The sequence below is a fragment of the Chaetodon auriga genome, chromosome 15 (genome assembly GCF_051107435.1).
Source record: "Chaetodon auriga isolate fChaAug3 chromosome 15, fChaAug3.hap1, whole genome shotgun sequence".
Taxonomy (NCBI): domain Eukaryota; kingdom Metazoa; phylum Chordata; class Actinopteri; order Chaetodontiformes; family Chaetodontidae; genus Chaetodon; species Chaetodon auriga.
In genome coordinates, this window is record NC_135088.1 from 6,424,612 (window position 1) to 6,449,461 (window position 24,850).

The 24,850-nt window shown below is 44.1% G+C and overlaps 3 protein-coding genes across 5 annotated transcripts in view; 1 reads left to right on the top strand and 2 right to left on the bottom strand.

Annotated features, from left to right (window-relative positions):
* jade2 (jade family PHD finger 2) overlaps positions 1 to 2,412 on the bottom strand; it is a 174,578-nt gene extending 172,166 nt beyond the window's left edge. For both annotated transcript variants that reach the window (XM_076751124.1, XM_076751123.1), the window contains exon 1: positions 1,587 to 2,412. The gene's annotated coding sequence lies outside the window, so the exon portion shown is untranslated. The remainder of the gene's footprint in view (positions 1 to 1,586) is intronic.
* A 10,184-nt stretch (positions 2,413 to 12,596) lies between these two features.
* Positions 12,597 to 14,467, top strand: cdkn2aipnl (CDKN2A interacting protein N-terminal like). The gene is made up of 3 exons (XM_076750611.1): positions 12,597 to 12,833; positions 13,920 to 14,025; positions 14,122 to 14,467. The coding sequence occupies exons 1-3, from the start codon at positions 12,622 to 12,624 to the stop codon at positions 14,128 to 14,130; spliced, it is 327 nt and encodes a 108-aa protein (XP_076606726.1). The 5' UTR covers positions 12,597 to 12,621; the 3' UTR covers positions 14,131 to 14,467.
* A 506-nt stretch (positions 14,468 to 14,973) lies between these two features.
* ube2b (ubiquitin-conjugating enzyme E2B (RAD6 homolog)) lies at positions 14,974 to 24,599 on the bottom strand. 2 transcript variants are annotated; one of them, XM_076750608.1, is made up of 6 exons: positions 24,374 to 24,599; positions 20,242 to 20,322; positions 19,394 to 19,419; positions 17,978 to 18,067; positions 17,358 to 17,446; positions 14,974 to 16,848 (listed from the first exon to the last, which is right to left on the bottom strand). In XM_076750608.1, the coding sequence occupies exons 1-6, from the start codon at positions 24,415 to 24,417 to the stop codon at positions 16,720 to 16,722; spliced, it is 459 nt and encodes a 152-aa protein (XP_076606723.1). In that variant the 5' UTR covers positions 24,418 to 24,599; the 3' UTR covers positions 14,974 to 16,719. The 2 variants fall into 2 exon arrangements, with proteins under 2 accessions (XP_076606723.1, XP_076606725.1); XM_076750610.1 differs by lacking the exon at positions 24,374 to 24,599 and adding an exon at positions 23,306 to 23,380.
* Positions 24,600 to 24,850: the final 251 nt, after the last annotated feature.

The following is a 24,850-nucleotide window of genomic DNA, read 5'->3' on the forward strand; positions in this document are numbered from 1 at the left end:
CACACACCATGACTCATCTCCAGCAGGAGGAGGGTTGTGTGTGTGTGTGTGTGTGTGTGTGTGTGTGTGTGTGTGTGAGAGAGAGAGAGAGAGAGAGAGTGAGTGTGTGTGCAAGAGTTTGCTGAGAGTTTGAAGAGCATGGTACGTGCATCTGTGCTTGAATATGTGCAAGAAGCACACACAGTCGGTGTGTGCGTACTATTCAAACTTGTGTGTGATGATGCATCCGTGCATGTGTGTGTGCGTGTGTGTGTGTGTGTGTGTGTGATGGTGGGAAGAGAAGTAAGAGGTGGGGGGGGGGGGCTGCTGTCACAACTGGGAACATTTAACAAGTCCCCAGACGATCCCATCTTAATTGATTCAAGGCTCCAGCCAGTTCAGCTTTGCATGTGCCATCAAAAAATTAAAGAAGGGATGTGGATAAACTGCTCCGTTCATTAATGATCAGCACTAAGAGGCAGACATAATATTCTTCAGAGATTCTCTGGGCAATTATAAAGAAAAGGTGGGCACAACGCGCCACTGAAAATCCCACCAGAAGTAAATGCCCCACTTACACCCCATTAATCCTGCTCGCATCCGACTCCCAGCATCTGCATCCACCTGTCAAGCCCCTGCTTTGCTGCTGTTTCTCCAGGTGAGGATGCAACAGCCAAACTCATCCAAACCAGGATGGGTTACAGACAGAGCTCTGACTTTGAGGAGGTAAACAACAGCCACTCCCCCCTCATCTAACGCCAGCTAGATCTGCACAGCAGAAAGCAGGCGGCGGAGGAGGAGGAGGAGGAGAGGGGTGAAGGAGGCAGAGAGGAGTTGCTCTAATTCCTTGATGTGTGTATGTGTGTGGTTGCGTGCTCAGCCTGCCTAAAACCTGTGCTGCCCCCCCTTGATTCCTTCCCCCCTCTTTACTGAGGGAGTGAAGCAACCTGCACATCCTCCGCGGACTGAACGTTTTGTGCTGCTCTCCTCCTCACCATCACGCAACTTCACCTCATATCTGCATGTGTCCATCTATGCATTAGTGTGCGTGCGTGCGTGCGTGTGTGCGTGCGTGTGTGTGTGTGTATTCCAGCATTCGCGTTGGCCCGCAAGTTACAACTCGCATTCCTATCTGCACTGCTGCAAATGACCCTATTTGTTGCAATTAGGCGCAAAAAAATAACCACACTTGGACACTCTCCAACTACCCGCCTCGCGCACTTGATTCCCACCGGGGCGCGTTCACGTTTACGGCACAACATGGCCAAGTTTACCCGGGTAATTTCGCCTCTGTGCGTGCACGGGGGTCTGGCTTCAACACGGGGTTTTTTTGTCTCTCCTTCGCTGCGACACGTAAACCGCGCACCCCCTCCTTGACCCACATGCACCGCTCGGGCTAACGTCGGTGTAAGCGCCCCTGACTGTGACTGACAAGCCCGCTGCAAAAGTGCGTACAGAGCTGCTGCCCTGCTGCTAGCCTAGCACTGGTATAGCACTTGCAGCAGCAGCGGCAGCAGCGAAGTGGACTTCAGAGGTCCTGCAACACTCCCACTTTTAGATTTCACCATTTTCATTAACGTATTAGTGGTATTTTTTTTTATTTTTACCTTGATCGCAGTCAGCTTCGGGTGCAGAGGCGTCCTCAATCCTGGACGGCGGGCGATTCCCAGAGATTAGGAGATCATTGGGAGCCAGGCACATGTAGTTTTACAGTGCAGGGTTTAGCACTAGTTCAGTTTGCCCACTCGGTGCCCTGGCAGGCTGCTAGCAGTGCTGCTAAACAGCCCCGACTCTGGATCCACGTTGGGTGACAGGACCGTCCCTTCCCCTCACTTCCCTTCCCGTCACGGTGCGTGCTGACAGCGCGTCAGCCCTGCGAGGACCGGCCGCCGAGTCCAAATCCGAAATAAAATCCAAAAGTGGCAGCCAGACGAGAGTTGCAGCCGTTTACAAGTCAACAACAACAAACACAGTGGTGCCGCCGCTGGTCCTGCGGCTGCTCACGGTTTAGCAGGCGGCGAGGTGCGCGCAACACACCGCTCACGGGAAAGCATGTCGCATTTTGCAAAAGCAGCCCAAACGTGGTGTCAAAATCCGACTGTTTTCCTCTCCAGTGCCAGCGGTACGGGAGGAGGAGGAGGAGGAGACGGGGAGGCGAGAGGAGGAGGAGGAGGGGTAAAGGTAAAAAAAAAAAAAAAAAAAGAAGAACGAAAAAAAAAAAAGAACGAAAGAAAGAAAAGAAAGAAAGAAAAGGATGCTTTATTTCCAAACGATGAGTCAGAAAAGATTGCGAGCCAGTTTCGCAACGTCCCTCCTTCAGAAATAAAACAGTGAGCTCTCCTCGCCTTCACTTGCTGCCTTGCCTCGCTTCCACTCCTCTACCCGGCGTACGTGCACACCGCTCTGCACAAACGCACAGGCGGGTCTTGTCTTGCAACCTCTCTCCCCCCCCACACACACACACCCCCCTCCCCTCCCCCCCACCCCCGGAAAAAAAAGACAACACAGAGGAAAATCAGCTCTTATCATCAGCTTGAAAACTCTTTTGGCGCCATATTTATGGCGTACTTTCAATTCACTGTTACCGCAAGCAGCACTTCCTTCTCTGAGAAACGCTAGATGACTGCGCCTCGGAGAGGAGAGGACGGGGATTGAACCTTCACCTGCCAGCTCTCTGTCAGCGAGGCTCACTTTGTGGCACAAAGTGTTCAAATGGGACGTAAAAAAGCTGCATCCGGGGACGGCAAGCGGTTATTACCAACAGCCACCAGTTTAGAATAAATTATTTCTGGAAATTAATAGACTTATTCATGGCTGGAGGACACAGCCATGCAAAGCACAGTGCTATTAGCTTTCAAAGATGTGTGGAAACTTGAACATTTATTTTAGCTACAGCAAATTAAAAAGTGAAATTTTCTGAAAAATGATGGCTTCATGTTCAAAGGTGAACCACAGCCAAACTATCCCCCGTTTCTTATGTCATGTGACCAGACTCCTCTCTGCAGGAAGAATTATGTAAGAGTCCAAACTCATCCACAGGTTTCAGCTCAGAGCACTCCTTCAATATCAATCTCAACTCGTCCATCGGCTTTGAAACGCAACACTTAATTCTCACAATTGCCAATAACTGCTGTCAAAATAAGTGGCAGAGGCAGCTTCAGTCCAAAGTGAAGGCCTGTAGTTGCACTTTACAGTAAGTGATAATATCTCTGCACCAGTGATTGATTAGCTCACAGCGATCCAAAGGGAATGGCTGGCAAGTAAATTACCTTCCTTCACATTTTCTCTAAAATCTATATTTAAAAGGGGTGGAGGGTGTTTGATCAATGTGTAATCTACTACCATCCACTGTCTCTAAATCCTCTGTTGTCAAGCAGGACTGCATGTCCCTCGACTTTTCTCCACAGTCTGACATTTGCAGGGCAAATTTAAGTCCCCATAAACAAATCCGTCCTCGTTCCCCATGAAAGCTGCCCGTCTCACTGAGTATGTGCGGCTTTTAACTCCGCGTCCCCGCAGTGACAGGCAGCACAGCAGATCATCTCTGCTTGCTGTAATTCATCTTCGCTCAGCTTTTTCTCTATCTGAAATGTCTGGTCAATACGCATAGACGCAGAGCCAGGAGGCACACGAAAATTAAGGTCAGTCACTGAGCAAATGGGACGATTCTGCTTGTATCAAACGCACGCTTACACAAAACCACTCGCGCATGGGTGAGGATGTCAGGTGTACCAACGCTCACGTCAGCTGTATCAGGTGTCCCTCAGAAAGCAGAGAGAGAGGGGGGAGAGAGAGAGAGAGAGAGAGAGAGGAAAACAGGGTGTGATGCTGTTTTGCACAAAGTGAAATGAGGCACTGAAGGACACAGAGGAGGGATTTCTCTGGCACACATTCAAATGCAACAGCAGCATCCCACAGTTTGTCCTCCCCTCCCTCTCCTCCACATATCACAGGTAGGTAGGCCAGCGTCCCCTGAGGAAACAGCCCGTGACCCTCTCCGTGGTCGTTTTGAGTGTAATTCAATTTCCTGTCTGATGAGATGCACACATTGTTTATTCAGGAAGCACATCCACCCAGATCTGGGTCAAATAGTAATTGTAGTTTGTTTAATCTGCTGGGTGCACCAGATGGGTGGGGTTTACAGCTGCAGAGCATTTCCGATGGTTATCGATGTGCGGTTAAAGGTGCTGCATGTAGCACATCATGAAATCTATCAATTTTAAGACATTAGTATTAATAACTAATGAGTCCGACACAGTAAATGGACTTTATTCATAAGACAGCACCATCACAAGCCGTAGCCTCAGAAATGACCACAACGTTGGGTCAACACCCATCTGAGAGTGAGTCTCCACAAAAAGTTCATATTTTCAGTTAAAGGCAATAGGATTTATTGGTTGGTTATAACTAAATTACATACATGATGTCATCTACATACCAGAAATGTCCAATAATCTTGGCAGTTCAGCTCCTCAGTGAGTGTATTTGAAGGTGGTTCAAATCTCCCTCGGCCCGTTGGTGCCGCATTTCAACGCTGATCAGCTGCCATCGCTGAAGAGTATTCAGTCATTTTTTATCAGTTTCTGGGGGAGAGGTGGTGTATTTGTCGAAGTCAAATAAGACACACGGTATCACCTGAACGCATAACGCTGTATTTGTGTAAGAGGAAGTTTGTTTGCAAATGATTTAATTCGCATTTTATTTACATTTTACACAGAGTACCAGCCTTTTGGGAGTCTGGGTTGTACTTACGCTTAAGTTGAACTAGCAATACACTAAAAACCTAAGAAGTAATGACTAAATATAGCTGTCAATTAAATGTAGTGAGGTAAAAAGCACAGTGGTAGAGGTATTTAGTAGTACAACATGTAAATACTTCAGGTACCTTCAGTACTGCTACTTTAAAACTGTGCTTAAGTAGCTACGGTAGTTATAGTAGTTGCTTTTCACCTCTTAAATCATATGATGTTAGCAAGTTTTACTCGCTGACCTGGTATTTCACAACAGATTAAGACATGTATGATACAGATATTTATAATATATCTCTTCACAGTTAGCTAGCGGTTTATGTTACCTTCTACCTAAAGTTAACTGCTATCTTTTAGCTATTGTGCTACAATAATTGAGCTAGGCTAACGTTAGCTTGAAAACATTAGCCTAGCTTGCAGGTGGTATAAAGGTTGAAGCTGTTCAGGCTATTTTACACACAAGCTTTTTTAAGTCAAGCCGAAGCGAACAAATGTACCTTCAAAACACAGATGGACATTTAATTTTCACAGACATTAACAAGATAAATGATAATTAGCTCATGGTTACAGTAAGTAGCAGACTGTGCAGTGATGCTTTGACAGGTTTGATCTGATGCTTTCTTACACAACAGGCCGCTAAAGGCGCAGAAAAACAGAACAGATATGCCCAAATATTTAGCATGTTCAGTATCTTTTCACACTGCTGTATGTTCCACAGTTTGGAGACACATATTCTTTTCACATCCCGTCTCTTGAAACAGGTGCTTGGCCATTTAATGTAATGCTCTACATACAATGCAGAGTAAAATTGGCTTTGACCATTCCAACCTCAACTGTAACCTCAAATCTACACTGAGGTACTATACAATTGATTTTCTACCAAAGAAAACCAGAGTCTTACCAATAAAACATCATGATTCAGTGTCCTATATGAGTCTATGGCACATTTTTAGCCCAGCAACACTTTGACTAGTCACAGCAGGGGAAGCACAGGTGTTACTAATAACACTAAGGAGGCCTCAGTTGTGTTTAAGTGTTCCAGTAATCCATGACAGTCATAGACAGTGACCGAGTACATTTACTTTTTAATCAACACTTACTTTAGTTACTGGTTACTTTTCAGTTCAAGTCTACTTAAAATAGGCGTTTACTTCATAAAATACGACACTATTATTACAGATTAAAGTACCCAACGCTATTTGAAGTATATGCATGTAAAGTCGCCCAGACCCAGACCCCAAACCATGTACCATTTATTAAATGACCAATACCACAACAAAAAACTGTACTTCTTAGTTATTTCATAGTCCACCGCGTACCATGGCAAAAGTGAAACAACACCATCTTTCCAAAGCATGTCGGCCCCTTATCTTTGATTCGAAGACGGTGGCAGAGCTGTGTCAAAAAGCACAAAGAGGACAAATACTAAATTTGTGATTCCCTTCACGTTTAATTTTCTTCATCACCCTGGGACTTTGCAGTCTGTTTGGTTTAAAGTATTTCAGTCAAGTTAATTAGTTTCAAACATTTTTGTCTTTTTCTTCTTTTGTTACTCACGGGACATAAAGTCTTCAATAAAATATGTCAGTGTAGCTTACTGGTAACATCAATCATGATCACTCTCCCACCACCACTAGCAACAACACACATAGACGCACGCACAGAATCAGCCAGCATTACACCATTTTTCCATGACATAGGTTGCATTGGATTTTCATAACCACAAATAAGATCAATATGTGAACACAGAGATGACAGTGTTCATCTAGAGTGCGGTGGTGTTACAATGGAGTGGGTGTAACGAAAGGATACGACTGACTGCGGAGATGCATGCTCTGCACCGTGGCCCCAATATCCATGTCAACTGCAATTAGGCCAATAGACGGGTATATATCCTCATTTTTTAAACGATGGGTCAGGATTCAGGACCTGAAATAGCTGGCAGGCCCTGCTGCTCCGGCATCTATACATGTCAAGAGCACTAGTTTTAATTAGTCTGGGTCCCAGGGTGACAGACTACATTTATCACTTGGGTCCCAAGCCTAAAAATCTGAAACACCCCCTCCTTTATGGGAAGCTAAAGTCAACGCAAAGCCAAGTGTAGCCTAAATGTGATAACCCTGCTCCAAACTACAATGCACTTTCCAGCAAGTTTCAGAGGTGCTCTTCCTGCTTTGGTCATATATGAAATCAGAAATCATTATTTCGCTAGACTCAGCCTCTAGGTGGCTAATGAGCTCGTTTCCCTGCTTTACCTCCTACATGCTCATGCTCACATCTAAAATGGCTGCAGGGTGCAATCATAATTTAACATTAGGCTTTACATATATGATATTGAGCAGGGGAATAAAGCTATTGCAGCCAAAAGGTTTGCATTTCCTCCTGAGTAATTTTACCACGATTAGCCTTCTATGACTGCTGAAATGGTTTAGACAGCTTGTGTAAAATGAAGAGGCGTATATTTGACAGCTTATATTTTGACCTTTATTAAACAAGAAGTCTCCAGAGATTGAAATTCTACACAGATCAACATAAAATCAGCATTGGCAGAGGGAAGAAGAGTAAGGGAAAGAGAAAAACATAAAAGGCATCCAAACACATTAAAAATACAGGTCCATTAGATGTCCTTGACTTTGACAGCGTCTGATTTTCTTGCGCACATCATCCCCCAGTGTGAGTTGTTTTGATGTTTAGAGATAAAATATAAATTCAGTGTGATCAAGGAACAGCTTGTTTCAAAATGCGGCAAATGTATATGTATTCATCTGACATGAGCGTGGCTGCAAACAGGAAATCGCATTAACAGGAACAATGGAAAGTTTGGAGCAGGAAGTACGATGTAATATGTTTGACTGGTTTCAGTAATAATGTGTGGTTCAGTTAGACCAGCGAGCAGGTTTAAAGGTGTATCCTGCTTTCCAAAACTGTTCCAAATTTCCGTCAGAAAATTAAAAATCAATGCATCTGTGAAACAAACATGACTGAGAATTTGGATTTATAGATTGAAATGGACAGGGCAAGGTGGGCGAATTTAGCTTTGTATGCTCTGCTGGAAGACAACTTGTGAAAATAGTTTGCTTAATTGTACGTGCAAAGTCTGACAGACTGTTGGATCAACCAATCAGTTTGACTTGCAGGTCAGCAGTTTCGGTTTGGGAGTTGATTTTCAACCTATTTCTCATTATTTGGTTGTTTATTAGCTGTTTATTTACATTACAAATTGCCATGGGATGTGCACGCACGCCAGCCACAGCCTGCTCAGTCTGCTGCTGCCTGCCGAGCAATACAGAAGTACCCACCGCCGCACCACCAGACCGCAGAGCAGCTTCTTTCAATTCATCCTCCACACTCCAGCATGAAAAATATTTTTATGACTTGTCATCTATTCATCCATTTGCTTTACAGTTTGACTTGTGTTGTACGACCCTGTGTACCTTGCACGATTTAACAGTGGGTTCACAAAGACGTTTACGTGTATCTGCACAGAAGTAAAATTCCACCTTGAGGTTTGGTTAAGTTTAGCCACAAAGACGACTTCATTAGGGTTGGGGAAAGATCGTGGTTTGGGTTAAAATAACTACTTGGTGAAGGTTATGGAGCAATTGTGGCAAATGTTCTTCCTTCGCTCCCGACAGGCAAAAGTATAATCCCTTCAGCCAATAGAAGGTCAGCTGCTAAAGCACACCATTCAGTTTACCTTCAAAATGTGCACAGAGGAAAAAAATCAGTAAATCAGATGGAGTTGAAAGCCAACTACTCCTAAGTTAAAGCATGAAATTGAGCAGAAATTCAGCGGTTCATCTTTTGAAGGAACCCACTGAAGGTTGACTCTGCATTCAGTGATTTACACCCTGCAGTATCCAGATATACACATCTAATTATCTCCTACGCCCCCGAACAGGTTTATAATGATCTTTAACAACCTTCTTTCATGCCCGTCCCACTCTCCTCGCAGTAACCTTGATATAGACACTTTACAGGGTGGGTTAATCCTTTCGCACTGGCACTGCCCCAGGACTCCGGCTGAAAGGGCTACCTGTTGTCTGTGTGTTTCCCAATTATAGTTTTCTCCTGAGTAAGCACGCATTAGGTGACTCATCAAGAACGGCTGTCTGCCAGAGCTGGCTAGAACGCAGTGTATTATTTCAGCATCAGTGTATATTTCAGGCTGAGTGAGAGGGGGAGAGCGAGGCCATAAACTTAATGGGTTAGTTCACTCAATAAAGCGGTGACTTGTATGACTTGGAAGCTGCCCAAAGTATAACATACTCAGAAGTGCCACCGGTGGTTTTTCTGGGGGAATTTGAGAGGAGGGGAAAGTGGCTTTTTATGTGTGCTCACTTGTGTGTTTTCTTGTCTTTCTAGGACTGAGTCACGGGGGAAGAAAATGTCTGAGGGGAGAACATTTTAAGGGCTGAACTTCTTGTGGAAGATGACAGAAAGATATTGTGATTTTATTCTCTCGGTCACTGTGCAGGCTGTTTTTAGGGGTACTATTAGAATTTTTGAGCTTGTCATGAAGGTCCTCTTCATTATTAATATTTTGTAGCATTGGCATGTTGTAGCACAGTTGGTTTACAGGACCGGTAAAAGATATAAGGCTCAAACTTGAAGGGTTTTTATTGAAGTTGTTGTGTTTTGGAGGTACTGTGGCCGTCTCTCAGCTGGAACTGATGGTGGGACACTCCCATAAAGACAAGCACATCCAGGTTACATCTTAGATTACTGCACAGTGTTTGTGTTCACATCACTCACCTTCAGGGTGTTCAGTCTCAAAGAGTCCTGAGGCTCCATCCAAGCACCCGCTTAAAGGTTCTGGGAGATACCATGTGGTAATTAGTGTAGGGGGTGTTAGTGTGCTTAAATCCGCTGCTCAGGTTTTCTGTGATTTTATTGCCATATGAAACATAAATTAAGATCATACAGACCAGGTGACATTACTTTAGGATAGATGTTTCTTGTGTTTTGTATAGTTGGATGTTGGGTGAGGAGCAGGTTTCCCCAAACTGTGGTCTGGTCGAGGTCGTTGCCAGTGGCAGGACATACAAAGCAGCCCGTCAGGCGGTGCTGCGGTCAGGACCACATGCTGCCTCTGGTTCACAGAATTTTTCATGGAGAGATGCTGTTGTTGTTGCTAACAAACAGCTGGTTGTTCTACGCCTGACCTCTGCCCCCAGCTTCCTGCTTTTAAAGCCTGGCCGCTAACAGAGCTGCATTGGATGTGTTCGTGAACAATTTGATGTTGTTATCATCTGTAGTGTTAAAACTGTTAATTTTTTTTCCAGATTATTGCCTCAGATTTTTAATTACATAACTATTTTTAAAAATTGATGTAGTTTAGTGGCTGATGACCGATGCATAATGCTTAAATGACAATTTATCTAACTCTGTTATTGCCTGCACTGTCTGTGTTTGACAGAGATGTGTGAAGGAAAAATAAAGTTTCTGTTCACTTTGCAGCAGCATTTATCAGCAGACAGCAGCAGCTCCTTGTTTCTAAGAGAGGACAGAGATTTGTAAACTTACATAAATAAATAAAAAATGAATAAACAATGTTTTTGCACACGGTAGCGCCCAGCAGCATCTCTTTGCTTTTGGCCCCAGTGAACATTTATTTAAGACTAATGCGTTTTTCACTTGAACACAGAAAAATATTTGAAAATCCAAAAAACGTCCATCGTCATTGACGTGCCTGCAGACATTTTGATTAATCTGCCGACAGATTATCAGTCTGCCACGATAATGTTTACTTGTGTGGACCCCAGGAAGAGTATTTGCTGCTTGGTAATGGCTAATGGGATCCAAATAAATAAATAGTGTGCAGGGGGAAGATTCAGGCAGCGTCATGTCTGTCTTGTCTGTGGGAAGAAGTTTTGTAACCGCTTATGGTAAACTGACACTGGAAACTACAAAGCTCAGAGCTCCAATGGAAAAAAGGACGAAGCTGAAACATTCATGAGATGTTTAAAAGTCAGTGAAGGAAAAACCAACAGAATTCTTAATTGAGTTATTCTTAGAAAAAAGCCAGCAGAACCACTCGCGGCTGTAGTCTGACTGATTCATCGTGAGGCGCTTTAATTTCCCTTGTTTTGAAAGTGAAATCAGATTTTGTTGTTAACCTCGAGGAAGCAAAGCTGAAATTGATCCTTTTTGTGTGAGAGCAACAAGTGACTTTGGTGTTCAGACAGTCACTCAGATGCATCTCAGTCTTCACTGAAGCTGTCAGGCTCCACATTAAAGCAGCTCCTGTCTGGATCCGCTCAGACGTTATTTCATCTCTGCATGTTCAACAGTTGTCCCAACCTGCTCAGTCTTTCTTCTGGCTGCGTCGCCGCCGTGCCTTCACTCCCACCGTGAGACCAAATTTCAGGTGTTTCTCAAGATATTTTAGAAAAAGATGCACTGTTTTCAAATGCCTTAACATAGTCCATTTTAGGGGGTTTTCTTAAGCTGTGTGTGTGTGTGTTTAACCGCTTGAAGACCTATTAAAGGTGGGTGAGTCATTTATGATGCCATGACACGACCCCTCCCCTTCCATTTGTCCGCTGCACGAGCATGACGGCGCCTGTTGCTGATTGGTTGGCGTTGAAGCACACGTATCATTTTCACTTTTTGAATAATCTTCTCCATCAAACGTGTGTGGACTTGGTCATTTCAGTTTCCTTTCTGCCAGTTTAAAATATAAATAAGGCTTCAGCTGACCTCCTCTTCTTCATTATTTATTTTCTGCGCAGAGTATTAAGCTAACAGCTAATGGGACTTTTGTTAATATTTCATTCCTTCAGTTTAAAGCGAAGTGAATTCAGTTTGAGTTCACAGCAAATCACAGAGTCCAAGTCCTTCACTCTGTTCCTCCTACACGCATTTGGCTGTTCTAATGACGGTCTGAAGACATTTTGAAAGACATTCGTTTAATCAGTTTTTACTCTGCTGCGGAAACAAGCAGTGAGCTGATCTGTCTGTCTGTCTGTCTGTCTGTCTGTCTGACTTCATGTTGGCGTGCCTTCCTCTGGAATCCCTCTGCATATCAATGACTTCATGTAAAAAAAAAAAAGCCCCAAATCCCCTGCTCTGCTGTGTGTGCGTGTGTGTGTGTTTTTGTGTGTGTGTGTGTGTGTGTGTGTGTGTGTGTGTGTGATTGTGCATATCTCTGAGCCTGAATGACTATCCGTAAGCCTCTTTACATAGACTGGAGGTTAAAAGTCCGGTGTTCCCCTCTGATCATATTCCTGGCAGGCTGGTCAAGTGCAGAGAGACAGACATGTTGCTCAAGTGAGAAGAAGGCAAAAATTAGTGTGTCTAAAGTGTGTCTGTGTCTGTGTGTGTGTGTGTGCGTGTGTGTGCCGCAGACATTTCACTACCTGCTCTGTGAATTTTATACCTTCTGGCAAAGCAAGAAACACAAACATATCAAGCTGGAGGGGGAAGCAGGAGACTGAGAAGTCTGAGGCTGAGTTAGCCCACCTGCAGTCTCCTGTTCGCCGATGTTGCTCTGTGGCCAAAGGCAGTGAGGTGCTGCTGCTTCAATTTTAACAGACTGCAACTTCCAAACGGGTCTTTTTCACAGCAGACATGTCATAGTAAGCACAGAACAGGTGTAATGAATGACATTAATGATAGCTGCATTCCATTAAAGTCAGCCTGTTCCAGTGTCCAGGTATTGTACAGAAAATTATACAGAAAAACTATTTTGTTTCTTATCAAAAAATCATACTCAAAGCAAACTTTAAGACCAGTAAGGACCGTCAGTACAGGAGATATTTCAGGCCAGCTGTAGCTCTCAGCTCCACCGCTGAGCGGCGCTGTTTGAAACACGCTGACCTGATAAACAACTTCCGGGACCCGCTTCGCAAACAGGAAGTTATCTTTGTTGACCCGGTCGGAGAAGAGCAAGATGTCTGCCCTGGACGTGGATGAGTTTATCCAACAAAACAGAGGTCTGGCCGACCAGGTAGAAACGTTTCGAGGTTACTGGGAGAGTGAAAAACACTGGCAGGCCAGGAGGGAGTTCATCCTGCGGAACATAAGCGACTTCCAGCTGCCGCAACAGGACCGCCTGCTCTCCCTGTCCATGGTCTGGGCCAACAACGTCTTCCTCGGCTGTCGGTACGTAAACACAACGTGTTTTCGTGGCTGTCACGGTTTAGTTCATGTGCGCCCTTGTCGGGAAGGTATTTGTGTTGATTTTTTACCTGAGCTCTAGCTCATAAAACCGCTCTACAGCCGCTAAACCTCCGTTAGCGCGGGGTGTTTAACTCCTTTGTTTAAGTTTACCGTAGATGTATGTACCAAACGTATCAATTAGTCCTCCTAATTGAAGCGCGTGCTCGTCTCAACGTTAAACATACTGTTTGACACTGCTTCTGATCAGTCTTTGTGCACTTTTGTCCAAGAGTGTTTTCGGTTCCATGAACTTCTTCGTCTCCGTTTAAACTCACAGTGAGCTCACTGCTGCCCCCTGTGTTGCAAAACGACAAACACACTCAGGCTGCAGTTGCGTTGTGGCTGTAGCTGATGAAGCGCTAATGAGCCCCCTGTTTAAATCAAGGCTGTCTGTGCCTGACATGAAGCCAGTGGGAGCATCAGTTGCCTATTAGTTGAGGTTTCTTTTCTCAGAGCCAAACTGAACCTGGATCTGTGATACCAGTGCTGATAATGGAGGGTTTAAACTTCAAAGCGCAGTCTGATTTCAGGCTGCAAAGTGCTTCAGTAATTTTCACAATCATTGTATGAGGGCCTGACGGATAGGTCTGAGCGCTGCCAGCATGTTCTGTTTTAGAAATTCATTAACGGTAAATCAGCCGATTGATATGTTTATAAATGCATTACAAAGACAAGATGAAGATGAGATGTGCTACTGCTGAAAATAAGCCTGTCAGTGCTCTCTGCTGGACAAACTATGCAGCAGGAATGCTGAAACATATTTTTGCATTTCTATTTATTTCTCTGTCGACACTAATATATCTACAAAAGCTGATCCCATTGTTTTTAGTTACATTTTTTACTTTTTCAATGAACATAGCGATTTAGGGTTGCAGCTAATTATTGTTTTCATTATTAACTTATCAGTTAAACGTCAAATCACAATATTTTGAATTTACAAGCGAAACTCTTAGAAATATGAACCACAGATGGATGGTGAGTATTTGTGGGTCCTAACATTGACAGATCATTTGTCTTCGCTGACGACAGGTACAGCACAGAGCTCCTGGACAAAGTGAAGGACATGGCTGAAGGCATCGAGGTGGAGGATGCACCGGTCTTCAAGACCAGAGACGAGATCATGAAGAAGCAACAGGTACGTCTGTGAGCGCACACACACACACACACGCGCATACACACAGATTTATTGACTGATAAAATCGTTCATGTTTGCCTCTCTCCTCGGTCACAGGGTCGATGACCGGCTCAGTTGTCATCCTTCTGGTTGTGTCGGATCAAGACTGAAGCCTGTTATGTGCATCCAGGCTTTGTTTGTAACAAGTCGGACCAGATGTCACGTGGTTTTCCAATCCTGAACTGTTCCTCAAGGATGTGAGGAGAGTAAAAACCTTTTTATCAAAAGCAGAGAGACTGTGTTGTACAGAGACGAGATGTTTTTATCAGTGTTGGAGCGTCACCTCATCCACTTTTACGTCATTGTTGTACTTGTTTTTTTATAGCGTACTCATCATTTGTAATGCTGTTTTTTTTATAAATCCACATTAAAGATGACACAGGAGCTAATGTTCCTTCCTGAAGCACAACAAACCAAATGTGTTTTCTTCTCATTACTGATGTAAAAACAGATTGAAAGGTGGAGCTGAGTGAAGCTGCACCACCTCAAAGCTCTGTAACACAACGTCCAGCCGATTGATCGATGGCTGTGCCAAAGTGGAGCAAACCTTCCTGTCGTTTTCTCAGTTTAGGGTTGTTTTTGCACCTTTAACTCAGTCTTCAGATTTTCCTTTTAAAATGAGTCTCACCCTTTCAGAGCACAAACCAAACCTGAATCATGAACAGAGAAAATGGTGTTTTCTCAAATCTGAAGGGTGTCATGATGGTGGGACTGTACTGCACTGCTGGAACCAGCAATGTGGCCATGAAACCAGATTACAGGTTGTTTTAGCAATAAATCACGTTGCTGTGAACAATTGTTGACAGGCAGAACTCTTTAATTACTCAGTCTCATAGTTTCACCCACCATAGTGAGCGTTACGACATAATGAAGGCCGTTTTTAGCAAGAACAAAAGGGAAACGACTGTCTCAAAGTCTGAAAAATGTGTTTTATTATGTTTATACAGCATATTGTTATAAGTATACATTTTTTTTTGTTTAATTCACAAAATTTTATAACATATCCCTTCTGCTTTTTAGGTGAAATAAGTCACTAACCACAATATGACCGTTGCTGTCTCAGAAAAGAGTAACTTGTTTGAAGATGACCGTCTTCCATGGATTATTTAGCTGGAGTCGGGCAGGGTTTAGTCATGATTTACGCTCAAGTCGTGATTTATGCTCAAGAGATCTTTTAGTTGGGTATCACATACAAATAAAATAGGAGACAAACGCAGGCATGAAAACAACTTAAGCCTTTTGGGGAAAACAGCTGATGTGTCACCGCAGGCGTCTTCTCTGCAGCGGTCAATCCTCTTTCCACTGCTCTCATTTAGCTCAAATAAAAGCAGAAGCACTGGACTGCACGGCTTTTATCCTCCGCTCGTTTGTTCATTTGTACGTCGGCTGCGTCATTTTAAGAGGAAGGATCAAAAGCTTTGACACTTCATCCACGCTCACGCGTCACAGGCAGCACAGCATTATGAAGCGGCGTTAGGAAACTTAACCTTTGAACGCAGCTCTGCATTTCTCTTCTGTTCTGAGAGTTAAATGATGAACTGACAAAGGAGCATCACAGAAGACAGAGGAGCACATGAAGTAGAAGAAAACACCCACCGTCTTATCTTCCATGTGGATTCTAGTTGCTTAAACTTTCACAGGTTTCTACTTTCTACCTCCGTCCCCCATTAGCCACGAATGAACCATTAAATCATCTTTAAGTACGAGCACGGCTGACTCCTGAGCTCAGGGGCTCCTGAGCACTTCACAAGGGATGACCTGCGAAAAAAGGCCGACCTCCTCAGCCCAAATTTAAACGCTGATTGAAATTAATACTGTATTTCCTCGCTTCAGCCGGGATTCCCCCAGTCCAGGTTCATCCCGTCCCATCCTGGTGTTAATATTTACCTTCTCGCAGCGCTCTCTCTCACATCATCTTCTACCTCGGAGCAGAAGTGATTATAATAAAAGCTCAGAGCTGCCTAGCCAGGAGTCATGATTCATCTGCGCGACGGAGACTTGGCGCTGGTGCAGCCTGTGACGTCCGTGAGCCCAAACCTACGGTGTCTCTTGAAATAACAGAGATGCGCTGGAACAGATTGGTGATTTTTCTTTATCAGCTGCCTCTGCTTCTGCGGCTGACTCGAAGAATAACGACAACACCGACTCCGAAAGCATCTTTCTCGGCGCTTACTCTTCCACGACATTCAAAATATGCTGATTTGGTCATCAAGCTGCCCTTTCCAAACAGCCAAGTTGTGTGCACACCAGCAGACATTACAAAAAAAAAAAAGAAAAAAAAAGAGGAGGAAAATTTCCATAAGGAAAAAAAAAAATCTGTAAAACTCAAACACTAACAGCATCAATCCAACAAAGATATATTACAAATTCTGTTAGCAATAACTTATTTCATGCAATAAAAAAAGTAAAATTAAGGACAAGAAACCCAAATAAAAGATTGATTTTCCCTCCCTGGTTTTCCTCAAATGTGTTGGCAAGCAAGTTAATGTCCGTTCGGGTTTGGTTGTTTTATTCTTACTTTTTTTCAGGGTGGCACTTGAGTTCTTCTGATATAGTTGCTGTTTTTTTTTCTTGATGAGGTAAAAATGAAAGACTGAAGTACTGGGATGATGAAGAGAGGGCGATGGAGAGGAGGGAGCATCGAGCGGGGGAAGCTCAGACGTCCACCCAGCTCTGCTCCACGATGGCCGTCACCCTCTTCTCGTACTCCCTCTTGTTTTCCTGATAGAGCTGTGCGGCCTGGCTGTTGGCCGGGCTGTTGGGGTTTGGCTCGTCCAGCAACGACTGTGGAAAAAGTGACACAAGTGAACAAAAATTCCTGCCGTTTCACCAGCATTGGATCACCATCGGGGACTGGGACGGAATACTGAACCTGTGTGCAAAGCATGCAGCAAAACGTCACAAACACACTGTCCAGGAACACTTTCACTCTGAGATCTGATTCCCCTCCCTTGGGAACAGAAAACGTAGGCGCGGCATCGGCTCGTTTTGAATTTACACATAAAAGGGAAAAAAAAACCTGAAACATCGTCTGATCTGCTAATCTCACATCCACCGAAATTAATCACATCTACAAAATGTAGGTGGCAGATAGATTTCTGCACAGTGTGTTCGCTGGAAAAGATTTCTCTAACTTATCCTCATGAGAATTTAAGCTGCATCGAATGACACAGACGTGAATCGAAGGCAGCGCAGAGCAAGTAAAATATCACCATGTTCGATAAAAAGGTGACGCTGGTGGATGCTGAATGGCCCGCGTGAACGCTTTAAGTGTGCTTTGTGTAAAGACCAACCTGGATGGAGGTGAGTATGGACGACACATCGTACGTGGGGCTCCAGCGGTTCTGAAGGATGTCTAAACATATACTGCCATCTGCGTAAACTAGGAAACACAGAGACGACACAGTCAAGCCTCAGAGGACAGATTTCACATCGCAACCTCGGTCGTCACGTCTCAGAGCGTCACACAGATAAATGACTCCACGTTATGATTTCTTCAGGCAAATCACACACAAATCTGCCCTGTTGTCACACAGTTAACTGCAGCACTGTGGAAAAACACTGCAGATAAAACACTCAGTCCAGAGGAACTTCAATCCAAACCAAATGGAACACCTTTTCATGTTGGCTGCACAAACACAAAAAGAATCGACTTCATGTGGAGTCTGCTGCCAGCCTCGCTGATTTATCCGGTTAAATTCATTTCAATTATGGGCTGGGAGAGGAGATGAATGGGAGGAAGCTGCTTGAATGAGGCGGAAAGGACAACTTGAAACCTTGAGATAATGGAGGCACAAACTGTGCAACAAGGGCTGCAATGATGTAAACTGTAGATGCTGGTTATGAATCAAGAGAGGGCAGACGTTTATTCCTATTTTCAAACGCACGGCTGGATCGGGTGCGTCGCACTTACCATTAGGGTGAAACATTCTGGAGACAAACCGAACTGTGGGAGGCTTGTTTGGGTACTCCTCAGAAAACTCTATCAGAAGCTTAAACGTTCCTGCAGAGAGTCGAGGGGAGAGCGGGGAGGGCGAGAGACAGAGAGAACAACAGAGAGAGAGAGAGAGAGAGAGAGAGAGCGTGAGCGGCGCACACCAGTAACTTGTGAGGCGAATACAGATGTGAAGGATCGAGGGGGTCAGAGAGAGCGAGAGAAGCAATCACGTTACTAAAAATCCGGCCGGCGCGACGAGAAAGAGAAGCTCATCTTTCACTGAGGCAGAGGTGTCGACTCTGCAGGCTAAAAGGGGAATAAAGGAGGGCGACGGCTAAAAAGACAAAACAATAAACCCTGAGCGAGCACTTCTCTTCCTGAGCCCGGTCACAATTACAAGGAAAGGAGAAAAGTGTGTGTGTGTGCGTGCAGGAGAGTGTACGCGTCTGTGGTACTGCGTGTGTTACACAGCAGAACTGCACGTTTGTTACCTGAACTACTCTTACAAATGTTCAGTTACTACAAAAGTCGATGCATACGTTCTGTATTTGGACAGCGAAGCACTTTCTGTTGTGACTAGAGGAACGGTTGATGCTAGACCATTCAAAACGATCATTTATGGCCTTTTGTGATGCTACAATGTCGCTATTTCAAGCTACAAATTTAAGCTGTTACAGTTAATAAACTCACAGCAGACTGTAATAAGAAACAATAGTAAGAGTACAGTGTGATGTGAGGGCGCATTCAGACCGAAACAACGCAGCGGGTCCAGCGGCCAATCACGTGCATGCGAGGGCCGATTATCTTTAAACATGAATGCAGTATTTCCACTGTTTATCAGGACATCAACACAATGACAGATGATTACTGCGCTGATCATTTTTTAAAATCCTGAGTCTCATTATGAGCCTCTGCTCAGTGTATACATGCGAGGCCCGTTAAACAGCCTGAAAGCTGACAGGCAGCTCTTTAAACTCCTCAGCTTCATTACAAATTGAATGGCTTTGTCTATAAAGCCATAACCGAAAAATGTCTCAGTCTGCATATTTACAAACTGCACTGTGAGTTCATTAAACAGCTCATTACAGAAACTATTTAAAACACTTCTCAAACTCTCTCTCACACAGCCGTTTGTTATATTTTTAGCTCTATAGCTGCTTTGTGGGAACGTTTGTGAGTTTCTGTAATTGATTGCTCGGGCGTGTAACTCTCCAACACTTTGTCATACGTTAACAACACACTGCCCCGAAGGCTGTAATAGATGGATTGAATGATGCAACGCTACAATAGTAAGAACGCAGAGGAAAGTTGAAGCGAATCCAGAGCTGGGATAAATGTGCTCCCACTGAGCCCGGACTTTATGGACGAGATAAATCAAAATGGAGAACTTACCATCTTCAAACGGTGTTCCCACAGGCCTGCAGGAGGCAGAGAGAGAGCAATGAAATTATTTCCAAACTCCAAACATCCCCAGTGCTACCAACAAGGCCTTAGCTTGTAGAAGAAAAAACACAACCATTAGCATCTACCCTTGAAGGACTTGCTCTGCACAGACACCAGAGGCTGTATTTACTCAGCTACTCACATTCACACAGTCTGTGTAAAGGGGCCAATTAAATCAGCCGCCTACGCGTTTTACATTTCTGGCAGCTTCCCCTTTGACTCTGAATTAGGTGAGGAACTATTAGCAAGTCTATTTCTATTTTAAACCCGAGTGTGTCGCTCTGGTTTGTTTGTGCTGCACCCCGCTGCTGCGCCTTGACTTTTCAGTCACACTCTGATCTTGCTTTCGATCTACGTGTGTTCTTGACGTTTTAATATGTTTTCGCTTCGGCTTTTGAATTTCATACCACCGGGATGCTTTCTGAAAACTGAAGAGTTTTTTTTATAAAAGCACGCTTCTTCTTTCAATTGCATTTCAAATTGTGAACCAGGAGAGATTACAAATTTGAAAAAAAAGGGTATTTGGTTTGGTCTTCATCAATACTTTTCCTTCTTCCAGCCCTTACTTGACCCCATCCACACGAGCCCTAACAGTGTCTCCCAGTCGGTTCTTCCATCAAACACCCACTGAGTCTCTACATGCTGATTTTCTAGACTGTTCTGTGCCACAATCAGGGCTGTAATCAGAAATATTATAATATTGCGGAGGGGTGGGTGGGTCGGGGGAATCTGTGCATCACAATCACAGTGGCACAGTAAAGACAGCAGGGCGGAGCTGGATTTAGAGGATGACTCACCCAAAAATAACAGCGTTCCAAAGCATGATGTTGTTCTCTGATGGTGCTCCACTCACACCGGTGGGAGGATCTTCTTGAAGTCTGGGCAAGACGGAGACAAAGAGACATGGTAAGAGAAGAACAGGAAGAAAGAGACAGAAGAAGGGACACAGAAAGGCAGCAGGAAGACAGACAAAGACAAATGAGAACAGAACAAAAGGGAAAGGTGGGAAGCAAAAATAGACAAACGGATAAGGGGACGTTAAAAGATGAGAGACAGAATTGAACGGGGATGGAAAGAGAACAACAAAAAAAAAAAGACACGGGGGAGAAAGAAGGGCGAGACGAGGAAGGGAGAGAGTGCGAGGATTTTAATTAACACCTTGACTGCAGGATAATTGTCAGTCAAAACACGAACTGCTGTATCAACATGACTTCAGTGGACGGGCGGGATCAACGGCACGCTGCCCGTCCCGCTGTCACATGTCAGTTCACATCAGCTGCACATTTAACACTCGTCTGAAGCACGACTGCACCGTGAGCGTGACCCCCAGCAGGCGTCGCAGACCTGGACGTGCTAATCGCTTTAGCCAGTGAGTCAACCTTCGCCTGAAACGACTCCTAACGAGCGCTGTCATGGTCAAGACACCTGGATTAACCCACAAACCCCGAAGGCTCGTCTATCTATACGTGTTAGCTTTTACTCTCCATTGCTGACCAATAAGAAACACAGATGACCGAGTCCACGAAAGCTCTGGACGCTCGGTCTGCTCTTCTTCCAGGACACACAACCTGGTGCAGATGAGCAGATGTGTTTTACATTTGCAGCAGTGGCGACACCGGAGTGATTGGGATAAACAGAAGAAGTGGGCAGTGAGCAACAGCAGCGCAGGACGTCGAGAAACTCAACAGCACGAAATCCAAAGAAACAGTGATGCAACGTTAAACTGATTGATACATCACTTGATAGAAAGTAAAAAATCGGGGGGTTAAGTGATCAATTTTTTATGTAAGTTAAAGATGTTGCTGGTTTCACTCATGTGAGGAAAAAAAGACTATTTCAAAATTAAATATTTGCTCGAGTTTCAAATCAAGCCTCAATTTTCAAAATAGGAGCAATTTAGAGACGTGACATTAATATTTCTTTTCCAGCCCAAGAAAATCTGAATTAGGATAATAATCATTGGCTCCAGCTCTGCAAAGGAAACCGCCCAGAGCTGTTTGACCGACGCGCCATCGCACAAGCGCCACAGCAACAGCTGCCGAGCGTCAAAAAGGTCAACAAATCAAAACACATGGATGCGGCCGGTCAACATTTTTAATGAAGTTTCCGACGACAGCCTCTTGTTTGTTGAACTATTGATCTGTAGGCAATAAAGCGGGTTCCGGGTGGATTAAGGCCACGCTGGCAGATAAAGGCGGCGCGTTGAATTGAGCCTCATTCCTCAGAATAAACCACAGTCTGCTCTGTCGGGCTCCCTGTCGAAACACAGCGTACGTTATTGTGTCACGCTGCTGCAGATCACCAATGCATGTAGGCCAAATGTGGAATCACCACAGACGACTTAGGCCTACAATCCCATGCCTCGTATAAAAGCTGGTTTAATAAGAGCTTACAGCTATAAAACAAGGTAGGCTGATTTGTGTGTGTGTGTGTGTGTGTGTGTGTGTGTGTGTGAGGATCCATGTCCCTAGCTGCAGACAGACCCGCAGCAATTAACCTCATTTACCATAATCTGCCTGAGCTCTGCTGGTGGAGGATGCTCCACTCAACTTCCCGACTAGACTGAATGATGGTTACTTTAGTTTACTTGGAAACCGGGGATTACTGACCAGCCTGCAGGCAGCAGATTAGCCAACAGCATGAATGTGATTTTTTTCTTCAGTCCTTTCGAGGGTGATGTGGGTTGGGGGACATAGCGCGATGGTTCGTTTTGTTAAAAAGCTGAAACAAATAGTTGATTAATCAATTAGACCAGTCTCTCACTGGCCTCGTCAGTGATAATGAAAGTAATTTTAACGAGATGAAACATCCGGGTTACAGAACGACAAAGTAAACACAACACAAACACTCAATGCCAACAAGACTTTAACTGAGGTTAAATCGCTTGTCGCTCTGGAAGAGGTTGCTCTAGTTTCTCATGATCAATCTAAATTAGACCCTTCAGCTACAGCAGCCTCCAAACCGCCGCTGAAGACTGATGGGTGTTAGTTTCGTTATGTCAATCGCATCTAAGAATACACCTGGAGAAGAAATGAAAGTAACACTTTGCTGAATGAAATCTGAAGAAATTCAGATGGTTTCTGAGCTGATTGTTCAACAGAAGGGATGAACAACTAATTGAAATATTATTAAAAAAAAAAAGTAATATCCCAAGTGCAATTGCAGGAGCTGCAATTTTTGACAAAGTGTTTGATGTGTTGATTAATCAATGAGTTGTTTCATCTACAGAATGTCAGAAAATGGTGAAAAATTACATGCTCAGATGTCTTGCTTTGTCCACTACCCACAGATAATCAGTTTACTCTCAAAGAGGAGTAAAGAAACCAGAAATTATCCACATTTAAGAAGCGAGAAAAGAGAATTTGGACCTTCTTTCCAAATAAATTAGTCTTACTGATTAATTAATTACCTAAATAGGTGGTGATTAATGTAATAGCAGACAGCTAATTGGTCAATCGTTGCAGCTCTAATGTGTCACAACATATCATTATAAATGAGGCATAACAGAGATGCCCCGGGCTACAAATCATGTCCTCCAGACATAAGAGAACATGTTATTTTGGTACAGATGCCAGCAAAAATCACATTTCTTTTATATGCAAATATCACCATTCCCACTAAAACTGAGACTCCTATCACAAACACAACATCTGCCAAAACAATCGCAATCCTATTTTCTTTGCATATTGTTCAGCTCTATTTAACAGAGCCACAAAATTGCTTTTTTAAGCAGGGTTTTCGACGCCAAGGTGTCATTTCACGTCCAAGGCACTGTGCCAAAACATCACGCCAAAGTGCCGCTGCTCAAACAATCACATAGCTCAGTTTCAAGACACATATTGAGCAAATAATTTGACTTACAGATCAAACAAGGGAGGTTAGGCAATATCACGCAAGGCTGAGTTCAATCAGCCAGCCTTGGCGTGGACACACAGGCTGATCCAGGAATGTGCTATTGTGTTTTCCTGGCCTCAGTGTTACAGTTTGCTGCCTGGGGACTGGCACAGCAGATGAGAGCTCCGGTGACACATAATCTGACCTGCTTCGTCGGCTCTTCTTAGTGGAATAGCTTAGGATCCTTTTTCCACTGACAGGTGTGTGTGAATGGCACAAACAAACACACACAGGTACGGCAGGATGCCATATGGAGCAAGACAACAGATTGGGGATAGCAGGTATTACGAGCAGCCCCCTGCCAGGTGTGACTCTCCCTGGAAACACAAACATATCCTTCCTGTCTTCACACCACGAGTTTGAGAATATACAATGGGATAGCTGAAATATGATGATTCTGAATTAAAAATAAGTAGCATATCTTGCCATCCTAAACATCTATATGGAGCACACAGGCGGAGTTGTGCAACACCTGTGAGCCACGTTGCTACCAGGGGGGACTGAAACCATGGTGCTGGCTGGCTGGGTGAACTTAGCTTCCTTCTGAAACAGAATTTAAACCCCACAGTTTGCAGACTATGCGGAGAAATTAACTAACGTCAATCAGGGCCAGTACAAGGCAAGACAAAGGCTGAACTGCACACAGGTCTTTCGTCCAGACAAATTTAAGCCACCTCAGGTAACACCGGCTAGCTTACGTCTCACCTTCCCAAACAAACAAAGTAACGTCAGTCAGAAAAAAAAAGGGAAAGACCAACGTTATTCCCTGGACAGAAAACACTGCATAAAGCCAGGGTACCCTCTTCGGATACCGCTAAAAAATACAGAAAATATACAATGTCCCTTCTATCAGCCCCCTCGATACCAAGTGCAGAGACAAACCACACAAACCAACGGGTTTAATTCACAATAACTCGCCAGGCTTTATATTCTTTGCAGCAGCAGCTAACGCTAAGCTAAAGCTAGCTGCTTCATCAGCTACCGCTGCTAGCTCCACACACACAAACAGAGATGTCTGCCAAAACGCTGCGGTACCTTTTAAAATCTCTCATAAGCCGTCTCCTTGCCGGGGTCGACATTATTCAAAACGTATAAAAAAAAACAAAAAACTAAACCAGGACCATAAATCGAATACTGTCCGAAACTAAATCCGCTGTTTCTTCCGCTTGTAGCCCTTTTCTTCTTCTTCTCCCAAAACAACTGGCTAGCTTAGCTGCGTGCGGTGACGTCGGTGGCTTACAGCGCTGGCCAGCAGAGGTACAGCCCCTTTTATGTCACAGACCATGTCCGTGGCAATTATAACATCAAATGCTAATTATAACGCTTATTCTACACTACATTTCTCTTACTGTGAGGTATACGATTATGTAACTTAGCTCAATTCCGTTTATTATCTGGAAAAGGACCATATTATTATGCTGCGAGCAAAGGTAACCAGCAGTGTGTCATCATCTCACAGAGCCATTTAAAACACATTGAAGCTGAACTGATGTGATATCTGTGATTTATTTT